The following is an 18,131-nucleotide window of genomic DNA, read 5'->3' on the forward strand; positions in this document are numbered from 1 at the left end:
CATATGACTCTATTTTCTGATCTGTTTCCTCATCACAAACAGACCTGGAGTTGTGTTTTGTTTCATTCACACAAACCCTGCACATTTATTAAGATGAGTTCTTCTTTCAAACAGAAAAAACAGTTCCAACTTGATATTATGTGGTAATACAGGAAGTGCTCCACTGTTTTTAACCTCCATACACCTTCACTAGAATCATTTGGATCATTTCAGCCCTAGAAGTGCCAACCTCTTCTGAACAAAAGGTAAAAGGAGCTGTTAATGTCAAAACTACTTTATGACATCACAACAGCATTTTGAGTTTTGGAGATATGGACAGACTAATAATGCAGGATTACTCAAACGTGTGAATGAAACAAAACACAACTCCAGGTCTGCTTTTGATGAGATAACAACATTATAACAGGCTTAAAGTGCACGAGAGTCAATTTTGATTAATACTCCAAGAAAATTTTTCATATTGCTTCTTTGGCCTGTCTCCCACCTCTGTTCCAATATTATTTTGATACAGCTCCTGCTCTGTCTGAGTTGTAAATGTCTTCTCTGAACACATGGTATGTTTTGGAGACTGTTTATAATTGATTAGTTGCGATAAACAAATCAGTTTATCAAGGTAATCTTCCTTCAGCCCAGAATTTAAGAAAGGAAGTCATATAAATTATATTAAGATTACATTAGAATGATCAACTTGTAAATATGCAATGGGCCAATGTTAGTACACTGTCAGTCACAGTTGTCAGTGAGCGGAACTTCTTTAAAGGTGCACAATGTAACTTTTTGGTTGTTGGCATGGATCTATTAAAATAACTGGATACAATATTGCTATCTTGTAGCTGCCTCGAGCTGACGTAGTGACACTCACTGGTTCTACAGCAGAAAAAATCCCATGGGCAGAGAGAAGATTTTTCTCATAGAGCACAGTGTAATCACAAACTGCTCGTGTTCGGCGGACAGGGACCTACAACTTTCAAAAATGTCGGATTTTGTGGCGATTTTACCTATTTTTAGATTATACACTTTTTCTCAGCTCAAAATCCATCAGTTGTCTTAAAAAATACTTTAGAATCGTTACCTTCGGCTCCGCTCTGCTCTGCTCTAGCTCCTCTCGCTCTGATTGGTCAAAGCGATCACGTGATACACAAGCCCGCGCTCCGTGCGTGCGTTCACGTGCATTTGCGTGTGCCCGTGGGAGAAAAGACACTACTGCACATACTCGGTCGGCCCACAACCACCGGAAGTACCTAGCCAGGCTAGGCTAATCTGGGCTCATGCGCCACTGAGCTTGGCCCATTGACTTGAATGGGCGACCATTTTGGAACCTGGGGGCTTGGATGTTGGTCTGTCACCTTCTTCTTTCTATGGATATGTCATATTGTGGAATGGAACAGATCTACCGCGCATGTATTCAGTTACAGGTGAATTTATAGCTAAAAATACCTAAATAAAAACAGACACTCTGTGAGTGGGGTCGCCTCTCCACAGATCTGACCAGTAACTTGGCCTGGTTTGGTCTACATGATGATAGAAAAGTTTAATGCCATACTGTGAAACATTTCAGACAAAGCAATAACATCACCTTTAAGATGAAACTCCAATTTACAATGCATCATGAGTTCCCAGTCTGTCTGATATATGCATCTGAAGAAAAAAGTGAATTCATCAGTACAGTGAAATTAATACTAAGTACATGTCAGAGCCCAAATACTGATTTACTGTTAGTAATAAGGTTGTCAAAAGTATCGAAACTCAGATACTGCTATACTTACTCATTTGAACAAGTCTCAATACTAAAATAGTCACGTCAACAGAAATGAATCTTTCCTGAATAGTTTTAGAATGATGTTGAGTTGTATCAGAACAAGTGTCAGAGCACATAGACTAGTACACACACATGGACCAACATGAACCTACTGCACCACTGACCATTACACACATATAATACATGGAAATAGAAAAGAAAGTTCTATGATTTAATGTTGATATCTAGTTATTCACATGTTATTCCATTCTTTTGTGTTCAAAGTGAGTAGTAGTTGTTTCCATAGATACAGCTCTGTTTTAGTGGAGGAGAGGTGCATGCTGGGAGCTCTGTGGGACTGTGAGCGTTAGTGATGCTCTGAAAGGCTGATTTGCCGTTTTCAATTATGCATACTGGTGTACAGTGTAATGAACAGGTCAGAGCGGCCTCACTGTACACATCAGACACACATCTAATTCAGCCACACCACACTGGAAACTAGACATGTAACAATAACCCGAATATCGTGATATTGTATCGTCAAAAGTCTCAAAATAATATTGGGAGCTTTCACAGTATATTCATTTACAAGTTCCTTTGCTTAAATGCATAGGTTTATAGAACCAACAGCTCATACACAGAGGGAACTACATATCCCATGATTCATCTCACTGTATACAACATGAAGTATGTTTATTGCTTTAATTCTTGGGATTGTGACAGTAATAATTCACACCAAAGGCTTGTCAAGGATTTTAAAAGCAAAATGTATCCTATCTATAATTGTGTTAACTTTTGTCTGTGATGTTCCACAGTATAGCACTGAACAAATATATCTTGGATTTATTGATATTATATTATTGCAGGTGTTTTTATCTCTCAAAACGTCAGTAAAAACATGCTTGTTTCCATGGAGATAGTTGAATTAAATGCCATTCTGTAGAAATGGCAATTTTCTGGGGAAAAACATTAACATCTACACGGAATCAAGCAGGTGACAGGCTCCTGACCAAAAAGTGAAATAGTACACCTGACAGTTATGACATGCATGTAGTATATGGGGTGCCAGTTAGGGTTGGATGTTGCCTCATTATAATATTTATCCCAACACAGCATACACCCCAGAATTGTCCTAAAACTGAACTTATTATTTTTTATGCAGAATAACAAACAGAAAGGAGAGGCCACAGTGTCAGGTAGATGGAGTGAGTGTGTTGAGTTTGTAATGTATTTATATGTGAAGGTTTTGAAAAGTTTTGAAAATCAGATATTAATCAGTACTAAAAATAGTATTGAAACGAGATACTCTGAGCAAGTATCGATACTAAAAGTCATTCAAATGCATGGTAAGGTCATAGAGAAACTTGTGTCACGCCCCCTTTGGATTTCTTTAATCCTACAAAACAGTCAACAACTATTTTGATTAATGGTTGCATTAAACTAAACTTTGTATTTGATGGACATTTACTCCTTTATATGAAGCTAACAGTGTTTTCTTTGCAGATGACAATGTTAGCTTACTAGGTGTGGGAGAGATACAATTTCAAAAATATGATACGAGACACCATTTTTGATTTACTTTATTTAATATTTCTGCTGTCATTGGGGCAGTGCTTTTTGGGACTACAGCTACAGCAGGAACTACAACTCTCCAGTACTGAACTCCGCTTTTGGATCCAATCCAAATGTAAAAACATGGGGAAAAAATCTCACAAGATCATTTTCTCGTGTGCCCAAACTCATGGCAATTTTGTCTCGTGAGATCTTGTGGCACGAGATCTTGTCCCAGCCCTGTAGCTTACCATTTTACAGACAGTGCGGTTGGATAAAATACATACACAACAAAACAAAACAAATTCTTGCATCTCATTGAGTTGTCAAATAATCATAGAAATGATCAGAGTTTGACATGATCTTACATAAAACATATATTTACACTGTGACAGTACTGAATTGGTAAACTATAGCATTTTTATTCTCTTTATTTTTTCATTTTCTGCACAGAAGTTCAGTACAAATCTGCTTGACTTCACTTAAAAGCACAGACCCTCTGCTCTGATCCTATTGCACGACCGAGTCCTGACTCACCGTCTCCTCTCCAATCACAAACACGCACCGTTTCCCCTCACTATAAACTCTTCTCTCCCATCTCCTTCTGTTCATCCTTTACACCAAACCTATGTCCATTCTAACTCACCCTAAACAGGACAAAAAAACACCCCATCTGCTCAAAATCACGCTTTTTGTTTACACCTGACATGTGACGGCTGCCTAGATACATTTTCTAATATTAGAAGCATTCCTTGATTTGCCCGGCTTCCCTGTGAGTGGAGAGCACATGGGCGGAGCGTCGGCCAATCAGAACGGAGGACAGCCTTTCCCTCGCTGTAGCAACAGTGAGTTACTTGCTGTTGAATTCATTAATTATTTTCCTGAGCTTTGCCTTTGAGCAGCTCCACACTCCGCTGGTACCAAAACTGCACAGACGCACGCTGACAAGGCTCTTCTCTGACTTTCTCTCTCTCATTCTACGCTGTACAAAAAGAGATGGATTTGGATACTTTCTGCGCAGTTGTCATCTTGAAACGGCAGCAGCAGCCACAACGCAAAAAGACGGACAGAAGTGCACCTCGTCCTCAAATGACTTTCTCCGATCTGAGTAATGAAAAAGGATGAGACAGGACTGTGCTTCCAGATCGGACATGGAACTTCGCTTGGAAATAAATGGCTGTAAACAAACCGGACTTTTTTTTTCAATGTGTGCAAAAGAGGAAGAAGAAGAAGAAGAAGAGGAGGAAGAGAGAGGGAGGGGGGAAGAGTTGTCGAGTGGATTTCGGGGGGCAGGGCTGGGAGTTTTTGGGCTTTCGGAGAGGAGGGGGTGTGGGTGATGGTGGTGTGAGGATTGCGGGCTGTGGTTGGGTATGCCAGTGCCACGTGTCTTGCCTGGCATCTCCTCAGTTCTGGAAGGGGGACGTAAGCAGCGAAAGAGTCTAGCTCCTCTCTCCAGGCTGGTCCAGCTTCGGAGCTTCCCGTGCCCAAAGTGAAGGGGTGAGTTCAATATCGCATCCCAGCACCATGAACCTCCAAAAATACAACAGCTCCCGTTTTTTTATTCCGAAATCTCTCTCGACTTGTCAAACGTCGTAATGGAGAAAGATTATGTAGATAAGACTTCAAAGCATGCACTAAAGCTTTTAACAGAGCAAAATAGACACGCAGGTGCAATTTTTACGCTTTTTTTGGAGACTATTCAGCTTGTATTTTCGTCCGATTCTTGCATAAAGTGGTTGCACAACATCAGGCCTTGCAAGCCAGGCCTTCGTAGATTTTAAGGCAATTGCCCCAGATATTTTCTTGTACGCATTTTTATGAACAGACCTAAACTTGAACTAATTCGCTTGCAATGTGTGTCTATCTACCACCCTTCTATGTTTTTTGTTTCCACACAAGCTCATGTCATAGTTCGAAACCGCATTATCGTCCACAAATCAACAATTGCACAGTTTGAAGATGTAATATCGGACTATCTTTTGCTTTTAATTCGGGCTATAACCTTATTTGAACCTCAACGCAGCAGCTTTTTTTTTCTTTTCTCAGATTGCATAACATTTTCATTGGTGAATATTTCAGCAATCTGGTACGAAATGAGTATGTGTGCATAAATATAACATAAAGTGAAACCTCTCTACGCTCGCGAAATAGGGCTGTCCGGTTCCATATCTGAACATCACTGGGTTTATTGCAAGTGTATCTAAGGTCAGCATTTTTAATACAAATTACACAGAAGCGGGTACTTTTGTTTGGCCTGGTGAGGAAGAATTGGTGAATGGTGAATTTTGGTTATGACCTACGACTAATATGCAATGGGATTATCCAAAACATTGATTTTAATTGGATAATTTAAGCATTTTAAAAGGTTTTGTTCGAATACAGAGTCCAAATCAGTTTCCACTTCATATGATCTGACACTTAACTTCATCTGAATCGAAAATAATTTAATGAACAGATTCCAAACATTTTCCAAACGCATTTGTATAATCTTTAACGTAAGATTTAACAACGGTACATGTTTTATTTCAACAATAATGACGCTGTAATTTCCAAATCATGGTTTTTGGAGTCAGAGATCTCAAACAGAGTGCATTTTCGAGAGTTTTGTTGTAAAGTAGTTGGTGGGGCTGTGAAGAGCGATGGATGGCGTTGGTGTATTTGGAAGCTGAGGGAGGCTGTGTTGAAAATGACGCAGCAGATCAGCAGACTGGGACGTTAGCTGTGTCCTGAGAAAAAACAAACTGACATACTTCGCCATTTTCTCGTGTACCGCTTCAATCTTCGCACACACTCAAACCGTACTCGCTAATATGAAACAAATTTGAAAACGTTGTCATTTTGGTTTCGCGTTCGAATGGTCGGGCAACTGCCAAGACAAGACACCAACCAGAACATTTATGCTAACTCGCGGATTTTCGCAGCTGTTTCTGGGTTTGTTTTGCAATGCGGCATCAAAAATATAACGCTCGGAAAACGTTAATGTATGTATTTATTAATGTTTTAACGTCAATATTTCATTAGCATTTTTTTTTTTTACCATTATCACAACAATTTAATATTTTAATTTTAGCTTGTTTCTTAAACTACTGCACAACTTGGGTAAATTGGAATTGGTGACTTTTTGATATAATTTAGATCAAATGCAAAATTCCAAACTCCAAGAGACGTTTTGTAACTGAATTTTTTTTAAACATTTTTGTTATTTTTGTTGTTTTTTCTTGAACATCGCTACCGTGATTTGAATACGAATCTGACTATTTACCGTTAAAGATGGAAAATATCGTAAAGAGCTGAAATCTACGAATATACGGATTACAAAAGGCTGAATTGTTCATTGTATTGTTGATGGTCTTGTAAACAAGTTATCAGGTCACTGTATTTGCATTGAATTTCCAGGGGGACGTGCGATTGGATGATCATTCAGCCAATCAGTGAACCTCTGCGTCATTTTCGAAACTGTTACTAAGTGCGAATTGCTTTGACAGAAAAGAGTTCTATATCTATATCAGGAAATGGGCTTTGCATGAGATTGTGGTGTGGTTTATGTAGTTTTTAGGCATTTTTTGCAGAATTAACAGCATTTTGCTTAGATGAAGCTTATTTAGTACAAAGTTCCTCAGTCTGTTTTTCTAACTAACAGTGGCTCCAGTTACATGTGCACTCAAAATGTCATTAATATCACATTTACAAATTTCTTTCCAAAAAAAAAAAAAAAAAAAAAGAGCAAAATCATCTGATTTCATTGTGACTCTCTCTCTTTAGTGATCATTGTTGGTCTTAGTCTCATAAGAATTTTAATTTATACAAAGCTGGTGTGTAGATACTTAAGAGATAAATAACATTACGTAACACATTTGTATCAGCTGTGTCTTATTTTATTTTTGTTTTATGCTGTTTTCTCAGCACTGGTGTTGGTTGATTGGGTGTAAACAGATAGTATCAAAATCACTTTCCGAATTTACCCATCCCCACTCTTTTTGACTTTATCTACTGCTCTTTTTGTTGACAGTTGTTTTATTTGCCTTTTGAAATAAAGAATAAAATATATAAAATAAAGTATGAAGCAAGAAGTAAATAGTTCTTGCTTCTTATTTTATCATATATTTTTTTATTTATTCTTTATTTCAGATACAAATATAATTCAGTCTCTAGTTAAAAAAAAAAAAACAGAGTGCTTTCTCAGAGCAGAGGTGGACTGGCAGGAGCTCAGTATTGTGTCATATCATTCAAAATTCATTTAAAGTGCACTATGTAACTTTTCTGGTGGGGGGTCTGTCAAATGCTTCTCTTAATGGAGATGTCATTGCTTTGTCTGGAATATTTCACAGTATGGCATTAAATCTTCTTTCATTTTCTTGGAGACCAAACCAAGTTACAGGTCAGATCTGTGGAGAAGCGACCCCGTGCATAGTCAGAATGTCTGTTTTTCTAGGTATTTCTGAGCTATAAAACTATAAAATGTTATAAATGTAAGGTAGACCTGTTTAATGCTATACTGTGGAACATTCTAAGCCGAGCAATGACACATCCATAGAAACAAGCAGGTGACGGAAGTTTTTCCACCAGAAAAGTTACACAACGCAACTTTACCCTTTGACTTAATACGTTTTTGTTGTGATTTTTCTGTTCCAGGTGGGTCGCAGTCATGTGGGAGACCCTCTGATTTGAAAACTAAACGAAATCCTCCCCCAGCCGCTCCACTGACACTGAGCAGGCTTCCTCTGTGCTACAAGAGCATGTTGCCAACACACTCTCTCTGCTCCATTATCTGGCTCAACCGGGGCATCAAACTGAGAAAAGTAGCCCAAGCCAACACCGGCCAGGTTTGAACAACTCTTTCAATCTCTTTTAGAAATGCTCCTTAGCTTCGGCTGAGTCCTGAGCTGAAAGGACAAGAGATCTGTGCTCCTTCAAACCTTCGCTCTTCTGGTGGCTATTTTGATTCCCACACGAAATGGCGTCAGGAGGCAACGTCAAGGTTTAAAATAGCGATTGCAAGAGAGACTTGAATCATTTTTTTCACTTAAAGATGCTTCTTAGAGTTGGGTAAAGACGATTTCAAGAGCAATCCCTGCCCACCATCTTAAATACTCTACTCTGCAGTCTTGAGTGACACGCTTCTCTCACAAAATGGCCGCTGAAGGTTTCCAGTACCGCGCCCTCTATCAGTTCACGAAAGATCAGGAGGAAGACTTGGATCTGCTGCCTGGAGATCTGCTCACGGTTAGCAAGGCGTCGCTGCTGTCCTCTGAAAGCTACCAGGAAGGTTGTGAAGAGCTGCCGGAGAGGTTGGGCTGGCTTCTGGGCTACAACGAAAGGTCCAAGCAGAGAGGTGATTTTCCTGGGACGTATGTGGAGTTCGTGGGACCTGTCAAGATGAGTGTCCCCACGACGCAGCCTCGATCTCAGAGACCCCTGCCTGCAGCGCCCACAGCAGACCCCAACAAAGGTACGAGACAAGTTTACTACTGCTTTGTTAAAGGTGCACTGTGTAAGTTTTCTGGTGGAGGGTTTGTCAGATGCTTGGATATGGAATGGAGATTTGTTTATTTGTTTAATTGCCATATTTTTCAAACTATAAGTCACACTTTTTTCATGGTTTGGGTTGTTCCTGCGACTTATACTCAGGTGCGACTTCTATATTCAAATATGTAATTCCACATCTTTGTTATTTTCACAGACAGCCTCAAGAGGCTCTAGTCTTGTGTGTCAGTATCTGCTGTGACTCCTGCACCACCGTCACTTGGCTCTACTGTGCATGTCTCCTGCTGAAAGAGTCTCTGTTCTGTCTGTATCATGTCAGTGTGTTGTAGGATTTCAGTAGATTTCAGACTCTCTCGGGGGCGGGGATAGGTGTATGGATCAGGTATGAGTGGATGTGCGGCTACTGAAGTTTGAGATGTTTCTTCTTGTCTTTTACGCACTCACCTGCATTTACCACATACAGGTCATGAAGACGAATCCCACTCACTAATGTTCATTTAACATCAGAACTGATTTTATCACACGGCAATAAACTGTTCATCATATTCTGAAGATTACAAACTGCAAGTACTGAAATATGCAGCTGAAAATGGCAATCAAGCAGCAGAAAGAGATTTTGGAGTGAATGAGAAACTTGTGAGGGGCTGGAGAAAAGCGGAGGAAACTTGAACTGTAATGAAGAAAACAAAAAAGCAAATTGTGGACTAAAAGCTAGATTTAACTCAAGTTGGCAGAGTTGCTCAGAAGTGACACTGAGGATGAAGAATTGAATGGATTTAGTGATTTGGAGTGAGATGGAGAGTTTGGTAAACTTGTTCTGTTCTGTTGTTTATGCTATAGTTATCTGAAGAACTGTTCATGTGACATATGTGAGTGTCTTTGAAGATGAAATGTCTGTTCTCAGTCTCTGATTTCATCAAATAAATTTACCCAAAAAATGTGATTTATAGTCTGGAAAATATGGTATATGGATCCCATTAGCTCCCTTCATCTCTCTGTCTGTCTCTCTGTGTCTTCTGTCTCTGCTTTCATCTTCTTCTCTCTCTGTCTGTGTGTCTCTGACCATCTCTGTCTCCTCTGTCTCTATCCCCGTCTCTCCTTTCATCTCTCTGTCTCTGCCCCTACATACAACATTCCCTGGGGTGTGATGCTAACTGAAAGCACTACTCTGTTAGAAGCTGTGTAACTCAAGTTAGACTTCTGAGCTTCTGAGGTTTGTTTAACACAACCAGAAAATACTGACTTAGCAGGAATTTGTCACACATAAAACTGCAGTCACAGTTTTTGTGTTAGTCACTTTCACCTTTTAGTTGAAAATCAAACACGTGAAAGGATCATGGATGTTTGTATTGATCACAGGCTCCTGAAAATGTCCTTGTTGTTTAAATCCTTTTTTTGTATTATAGACTTAATAATACAGAACTTTCTTCAAACTTTTTGGGTCATGTTTGTGCCAGTGTGTGCACTGTGTCACCATGGTAACCGATGAACATTCCACTACATAGAGATACATGTAGAACGCCCCTAGTGTGATGTCACTGCAAAGTAAGTTATGAAGGCTGCTGGTGTAGACATTTGCCAAGGAAAAAAACAACAACACATCAGTCGATCTCTGTGTATTTCATACAAGATTTGCTGTTGTGTTTTTGTTAAATTGTTGCTAATTTCCGCTATCTTCATGGTCACACACATTTTCACCATGACTCACAGTGAGTATATTTTTACTTGGTTGGTGTTAAATGTCACTGTCTCTTTAATTTATTCCATTACCACAGGAATCAACAGCTCCTAGTCTCCTCGTTAAAGGGTGGAGCTGTATCAAAGTGTCATGCTCACTTTGTGCAACTACTGTGACTACAGAAATTGTTCTAGCTCAAAAAGCTTTTCATTTTCACAACATCTTACCAAGTTTGTCAATTAGAAGTGTAGTGGGTCAGTTAGACAGTTTACAGTAATAATACTGTAAACAATCATTAGCTTGTTGGTGACACCAAATAAAAAAAAAGTATTTATTTGTTTGTTATTTATTTATTTAGGGCATTTGACTTTCTGTTATAATAGAACATTATAACATCCATGTTGACGTCAGTGCCGTCGTGCAGTGTGGTCATGTAGTAAACCCCTGTAGCGATTTATAAAACCTAATGTGGAATTATTGTTTCATTGTAGTCTCAGAGTGAATGTTCTATGAACATGGGGGGAAAATCTTTGGTGGAGTTATGGGGGTGCATTGGCCATTGTAGGTCAGACTAGTGCCCCCTCAGGTCCCCCCTGGCACCGCCCCTGTGGATCTGTATATCATATTGCAATAATAAAAAGATATCCATAGTGGTAAGGACATTACAAACAGCAACAGAGGTAACAGACAGCACATACCAGGACCACAGCAGTAATACTGTATCTGCACAAACATAGTTTTTATTGAAAAACACAGTGCAGCTATAAACCCTCCTTTATATTTCAACTCCTACAACCTCGATATTTTTTCATGTGCGTTAGCTTAACTTTAGCAGCTTCTTCGTCCAAATCAAACGCACACTTGGCTCAGATATCTCCTTCCTAAACAACTTGAAACAAAAACAGAGATTGGCTATCAAAATCCTCCACCATCTTGCTGGCTTCTCTCCTCATTTGCACTCCCTCTTCGCTTAATTTATTGCTTCCTTGCTGTATCTGCCAGAGTCCTGAAACAGCCTCCTCCCTGTTTGAAAGGCTGATTCTGGGAGATTCGCTCTGCTCTTTTATGACAGATGGGTCGAGTACCACTGTGGGCACGTACTGTGAACACTGAACTCTGAGTTACCTCTGCTACGGCCAGTTGGCTATTCACTCGCCATTACAACTCAACTATTGCAGTTCATTAGTTTGAAGAGAGTTTTGTGCTGCAGTCTCCCTCTCTCTTTCTGTCTCTCTCGCTCGCACTTTCTTTATGCCTCTCTCTCTCCATCTCTCATGTCTCTCTCCCTCTCTCTTCCCCTTTCTCTGGCTGTCTCTCTTGTCTCTGTCACTCTCTCTCCATCCCCACCCCCACCCCCACCCCTCTCTCACACCTTTTCAGTCTCTCACTCTGTCTCTCTGGCTTTGTGTTTCTCTCTGTCCCTCTCTCTCAATCTCTCTCTCTCTCTATCTGTCTATCTTTGTCCCTGTTTCTTCTTCCTCTCTCTTTGTCCCTTTCCTCTCCCTCCTCGATCTCTCTCTCCGTCTGTCTCTCTGGTTTTGCGTTTCTCTCTATCCCTCTCTATCTCTCTCACTCCCTTACTCTGTCTCCCCCTCTCCGTTTCACTCTGTCTTTCTCCCTGTCTCTTCCCCCTCTCTCTTTGTCCCTTTGCTCTCACCCCCTCCCTCCATCTCTCTCTCTCTCTCTCTCTCTGTCCCTCTGGATTCCTCTTTCTCTCCCTCCCTTTCTCTTTCCAGTTGGCTATTCACTCTGTGTTACAACTGAACGCTATTCCAGTTCATTATTTTGAAGAGTTTTGTGCCGCAGTCTCTCTCTTCTCTCTTCCTCTCCCTCTCTCTCTCTCTCTCTCTCTCTCTTTCTTTTAGTCTCCCTCTCCCGTTGTGTCTCTCTCTTTCCTCTTCTCTCTGTGTCTCTCTCCATCTGTCTCTTCCTCTCTCTGTCTCTATCTGCCCCCCCCTCTCTCTCTCTGTCTGTCTCTCTCTGTCATGTGTTTCTCTCTCTCTCTTTCTCTCCCTGTTTCTGTCTTTCACTCTCTCTCCTTCTTTCTGTCTCTCTGACTTGCTGTTTCTCTCTGTTTCTCTCTATTCATCTGTCTCGCTCTCTCCACTTGGCCATTCACTCAGCGTTACAACTCTCTCAATTTCTGTCTCACTTTCTCTGCCCCCCGCCTCTCTGACTTCCTGCTTCTCTCTCTCTCTCTCTCTCCTCTCTCTCTCTCTCTCCCTCTCTCTCTGTCTTTCTCTCTCTCTCCCTCTCTCTCTCTCTCTCTCTCTGTCTCTCTGTCCCTCTCTCTCTCTCCTCTCTCTCTCTCTCTCCCTCTCTCTCTGTCTGTCTCTCTCTCTCCCTCTCTCTCTCTGTCTGTCTCTCTCTCTCCCTCTCTCTCTCTGTCTGTCTCTCTCTCTGTCCCTCTCTCTCTCTCTCTCTCTCTCTCTCTCCCTCTCTCTCTGTCTGTCTCTCTCTCTGTCCTCTCTCTCTCTCTCTCTCTCTCTCTCTCTCTCTCTCTTTCTGTCTCTCTCTCTGTCCCTCTCTCTCTGTCTCTCTCTGCCCCCCTCCCCCACTTTCTGTATACGTCTCTCTCTTTCTCCCTCTCTCTTTCTCTCCATCTCTCTCTTCTTGGCCATTCACTCTCTCAGATCTGAACTCCATTCCAGTTCATTGGTTTGAAGGCAGTTTTGTGCTGCAGTCGCATACATCAGGAACTCTTTAGAAAGGCTTTGGAGTTTTGCACGTTCCAGTCCCGCTTTTTTCCCGCTTTTTTATTTACATACAATAAAAGAGGTGCGAGTGAAAGGCCAGGCGTTCCTTTGGCGACGCAGGTGAGAGCGAGAACAGTGTCCTTCTGCTGTGACGGACACTGAGACAAACCAGCTCGGCAGGAGCAGAGGCCCCGGTGACAGGAGCAGAGACAGGGACAGAGAGACCCAGAAAGACCCGAAGAGGAGGAGGGGGGAGGGGGCAGAGTTTGGCCCAGAAGCAGCAGATTAAAGAGAGAAATATTGACTGGGTTTTAGAGATGCAAACTGTAAATGTAGTGTTGTCACCATACTAACATTTCAAACTAGATACTAATGAATAGACTTGATACACAATACCGATTCTGATACCACCATGATAATAATTAACAATAGACAACAATTTTCAACATTAAATCATAGTAATTTCTCTTCTGTTTCCTTGTGTCTTGTCTTATGTGCCAGGAAGGTTTCATAGTGTCATGTGTGTATGAGTCTATGTGCTCTGACACTTGTTCTCATACAGCTCCAGATCATTCTACAGACATTTAGGAAAGCTTCATTTGTGAAATCACATGCCTAAACACAGAATGATCAATTAAGTTAGAACCTTGCTCAAAATCTTTCAGTACTAAGGAAGAGTTTCAATATTAGTTTTAGTATCGATTAGTATATTAATATGATTTTCGATACTTTTGACAACCTTGACAACAGAGTCAGGACTTTTGAGATGCCACCAGCTCCCAGTACTTTTACTGCTGATTCATTGAATAACATCATCCAAGAAAAAGCAAAAATGCTTTTATATTTGTCTATTTTTGGTGAAAAAGTTCCATATTGTGACCTAAATACTACTTAGTAAGGATGCACTGGTACTGGTATCAGGTATTGGGTCAATACTTCGTTAATATTCTCGTACTTGTACTTGCTAAATATCTGCCAATACCACACACCGATACCACTATTACACCACATATTATGCAGTATTCCGGTTTCAGTATCCTGAATAAGCCATTATCCCGGTTATGAGAAAGAGGGATACTGCAGCTGGGATATTCTGATAGTAACCTGGATACTGTGGCATGTATATGCAGTATCCCGAATACTGCAACATAAAGTTGAGTGTGGATGTGCCCAAAAGACAAACAAACCTTCCTTCCTTCTCCTTATCTCTGACCTCTGAGAGCTCCATCATGAGGTCGACTATTAGGACCAAGGAGGAGGAAGGAGCAGTGAGGACGAGGAGCTGGCGCTGCTTTAGGTGGAACCAGATTCTCCTCATCAGCAGCGGGAACTACAGTCAAAACTACTACTCCCAGATGACAGACTACAGCAAGTGCACCACCCACCACCTGAGTCTTATGAGAATTATTTACACCTTTCAGTGTTTTCATCCCAACAGAGCCGACATAAATAAAGTGACTGTACATGAGTGAAATGACTGTTAAATAAAGAGCTGCGCTGCACACGTACAAAGTATGACCTGCACACATATGACCTGCACACATATGACCTGCACACATATGATGTGCATCCCTACTATTTAGTGTATGATTTGTATTTGAATATTTGAAAAGCTCTTCTCTCTCTCTCAACACAGCTAAAAGTTGCTGGAGCTCAGAGTCTTCTCTTTCCCCTCCTTCTCTCCTCTCTCTGGCCTCACTTTAACTGCCTGCCCAAGTGAACCGTGGCTTGGCATTTTTTGCAAACTCCTCCCTTGTTGCTCCCTCCCTCCCTCCGTTTCTCTCTCTCCCTTCTCTCCGCTCCCATACTCGTCCGATAGCGTCTCTGGACAGCTATAAACCATGTTAGCGAATGCCTATTCTCAGAACGCAATACCAGGAACACACTTTCAAAGAACAGCCCGGGCTTGGACAGTGGAGACGGTGGATTGGAAAGATACGACTAAAGAAAAAAGAAAAAAAAAGAAGGGAGAGGATAGAGAGAGAGGGGGAGAGAGAGAGAGAGCCAAGGCCACCCATTCTACTGCAAAGATAGGAACCAGCTGTATTTAGTTTCAACTCTTGGGCTATTCTCATGGCCTGGCTTCACACTTCGCAGCGAGCTATAGAAAATTTTGTTTTCTGTAGCAAACTCCCCCTGTCCATTTAAGCGTGAAGTTGTTTTACTGAAAGATTAATGGCTTTAGCAAAACAGGAACACCCAGAACAGTAGAACAGTTTGTACAGACTGGATCCAATGGGAAAGTGGAGCAAGCAGAGAGTTTGTCAGTCGAAAAATCAATGAGCAAAAGTGTAAAAAGTACAGGTGCATTGTGTAACTTTTCTAGTGGAGGGTCTGTCAGATGTTTTTCTCCATGGGGATGTTATTGTTTTGTCTGGAATATTTCACAATATGGTATTAAACTTTTCTATCTTCATGGAGACCAAACCAGACCAAGTTACAGGTCAGATCTGTGGAGAGGCGACCCCACTCACAGTCAGAATGTCACTGTAACCACCTGTAAATGTAATAAATGTGAGGTAAAAGTTGCACTGTGTAACTTTTTGTTTGGGGTCCGTCACCTGCTTGTTTCTATGGATATATCACTGCTCTGATTCGAATTTTCCACAGTATGACTTTAAACAGCTCCACTTCACGTTTATTTAATTACAGGTGGTTTTATAGCTCAAAAATACCTAGAAAAACAGACATTCTGACTGTGAATGGGGTCGCCTCTCCACAGATCTGACTTATAACTTGGTCTGGTTTTGTCTCCATGAAGATAGAAAGGTTTAATGCCATACTGTGAAACATTCCAGACAAAATAATAACATCCCCCTAGAGAAAAACAAAAGTTGCACAGAGCACTTTTAAGTTATTAGTAGAGCTGTAGTCGACTAAAGACGTGCCCTGATTGGTTAGTTGGCTAAAAAGGGGGTGTGGCAAAAGCTCTCAAAACTCTTACAATATTAGGGCCCATTATTTGTAATTATTTAGGTGAAAGAGGCATTGTAAATATCTCCTGTGTCTCCTTGTGGAAGCTCAGTTGAACAAAAACATTCTGAAAACGCGTATAAAAAGTTAAGCCAACAAAATAGAAGCAGAATGTCCAAATCTACCACGAAACCTGCCATAAACACCTTAATAAGCTTAAAATGAGTTTAACTCTCATTTCCCCTGCTCTGCTTCTCTCTCTCTCCCTCCCCCATCCCTCTCTCTTTTCGTTCTCTCCCTCTCTCCCTTTCCGTCTTTCGTCCGCTCTCCCCTGCCCTCTCTTTCTCACTCCTCCCTCTCTCTGTCCCTCCGTCTCTCTTTCTCTCTTCTCTGTCTCACCGTGTTGTGAGATCACCTGAGGTCACATTCCCTCACATATGTGGCACAGAGGGGCCCGGGCAGAGCTCCTGTCTGCAGCTCCACACACAACACAAGCACACCGACTGTCCCTGTGAGGGCCGCTAAAAGCATCTAAGATCAGACACTAATCCACTACTAAACAATACTAAATCTAACATCGAAACTAGATCCTCATTTCAGCAGGTATCAATACAAAAAAGACACATTCACAGGATAGAATGAAGCTTTCCTGAGTGTGTTTAGAATGATGTTGAGCTTCATCAGAACTATAAGTATAAAAGCACAGAGACTTGTAAACACTGTAAAAGAAACTTTTACCATTTAGTCCTGAAAATGACCTTCTATTGTCTGAAGAAAGAGGGTGATTTATTATCATCATGGCGTTGGAATCGATATGATCGAGTATCAGGTCAAGTCATTAAATCAGGTTTGAAATTTTAGCGCCGTGACAACATTAGTCCCTGTCAGTCCCTGTCAGCACCTGCCTGGCACAGTGACTGCCAACATCTATTAATGTGAGACCATGTTCACACTAGTCCCACTGCTTTAACAGAGTGAGTAAACACAAGGGAAGAATGATGCATTATGGGGATTATGTCAAAACATTAAAGATACTTGATTTTTACTGTCTTAAAAACATGAAAAAAAAAAAAAAAAACAGAACTAGTTCATTTTAAACAGTTTGCACTGGTCCAGAGTTATTCCTCACTTGTCTTACCTTACTTATGTTAGTGCGTTTCACAACTTTCAGAGACCAGAGTGGAGTTTGCCGTGACGTTAAAGTTAAAAACACATAGCATGCCAGCGTGCACTTCCTGCTTATGTAATATACAGTATGTGTTCTGGGCCATGGCAAATTTTCCTCAAATACAAGAGGAAAAATCAGATACAGGACCTTTAAGACTAGAAGGTTCTGAGTAACAAAGATTTCATGGTAGATAATGTCACATCTGCTGTTTTAGAGCACACATGTACATCTGAAGCTCAGGTGGAAGGGTCATCAGACACTAATCAATACTCAAACTAATATCATATCAATACTAAAAAAGACACATTCACAGGACAGAAATGAGTCTTTCCTGAATGTGTTTAGAATGATGTTGTTGTGTATGAGAACAAGTGTCAGAGCACATAGACTAGTACACACACATGGACCAACATGAACCTACTGCACCACTGACCATCACACATAAGAGCACAGGTTAACATAAAAGAAAGTCTAAATACAGTTATTATCATCATGGTATTGGAATCAGTGTTGAGTACTGAGAACTGTTCCCTAGTATCAAAATCAGGTTTGAAGTATTAGTGTCATAACAACACTACAGGAGTGTTACCTTATATTTTCTCGGAGTCAGTATTTTGGCCTAGATAATGACTTTGGGAGGGCAGCCAAAACATCTTCATTACAAAACCTTTCCCAGATGCCTACCTCTGGAACCTTTTCACAATACCACAGCAGCCAAGCAGGAGCCTTTATGTCAGACCAAGAAACTTATGATATGATATAGGAAAGATTCACCATCATATTGTGATATCATGTGAGTATTATTGTGCTCTTTTCCTAATCTTAATCATTACAGATTGTGTCTGTCCTTCTTTATACAGTCTAAACTCTTACCCAGACAAAGGGACTACGGCAATACAGAAA

The 18,131-nt window shown here is 40.8% G+C and overlaps 1 protein-coding gene across 1 annotated transcript in view; it reads left to right on the forward strand.

The window, feature by feature from the left end:
* The first annotated feature begins 8,410 nt into the window (after window positions 1–8,410).
* The window catches only part of pik3r2 (phosphoinositide-3-kinase, regulatory subunit 2 (beta)), a 32,553-nt gene continuing 22,832 nt past the window's right edge, over window positions 8,411–18,131 (forward strand). The window contains exon 1 of the mRNA XM_055152140.1: window positions 8,411–8,738. Within this exon, the coding sequence (XP_055008115.1) occupies window positions 8,420–8,738 (319 nt within the window). The 5' untranslated portion in view covers window positions 8,411–8,419. The remainder of the gene's footprint in view (window positions 8,739–18,131) is intronic.

Source organism: Boleophthalmus pectinirostris, unplaced genomic scaffold (genome assembly GCF_026225935.1).
Source record: "Boleophthalmus pectinirostris isolate CB_2022bp ecotype Guang Dong unplaced genomic scaffold, ASM2622593v1 HiC_scaffold_16, whole genome shotgun sequence".
Classification (NCBI taxonomy): Eukaryota; Metazoa; Chordata; class Actinopteri; order Gobiiformes; family Gobiidae; genus Boleophthalmus; species Boleophthalmus pectinirostris.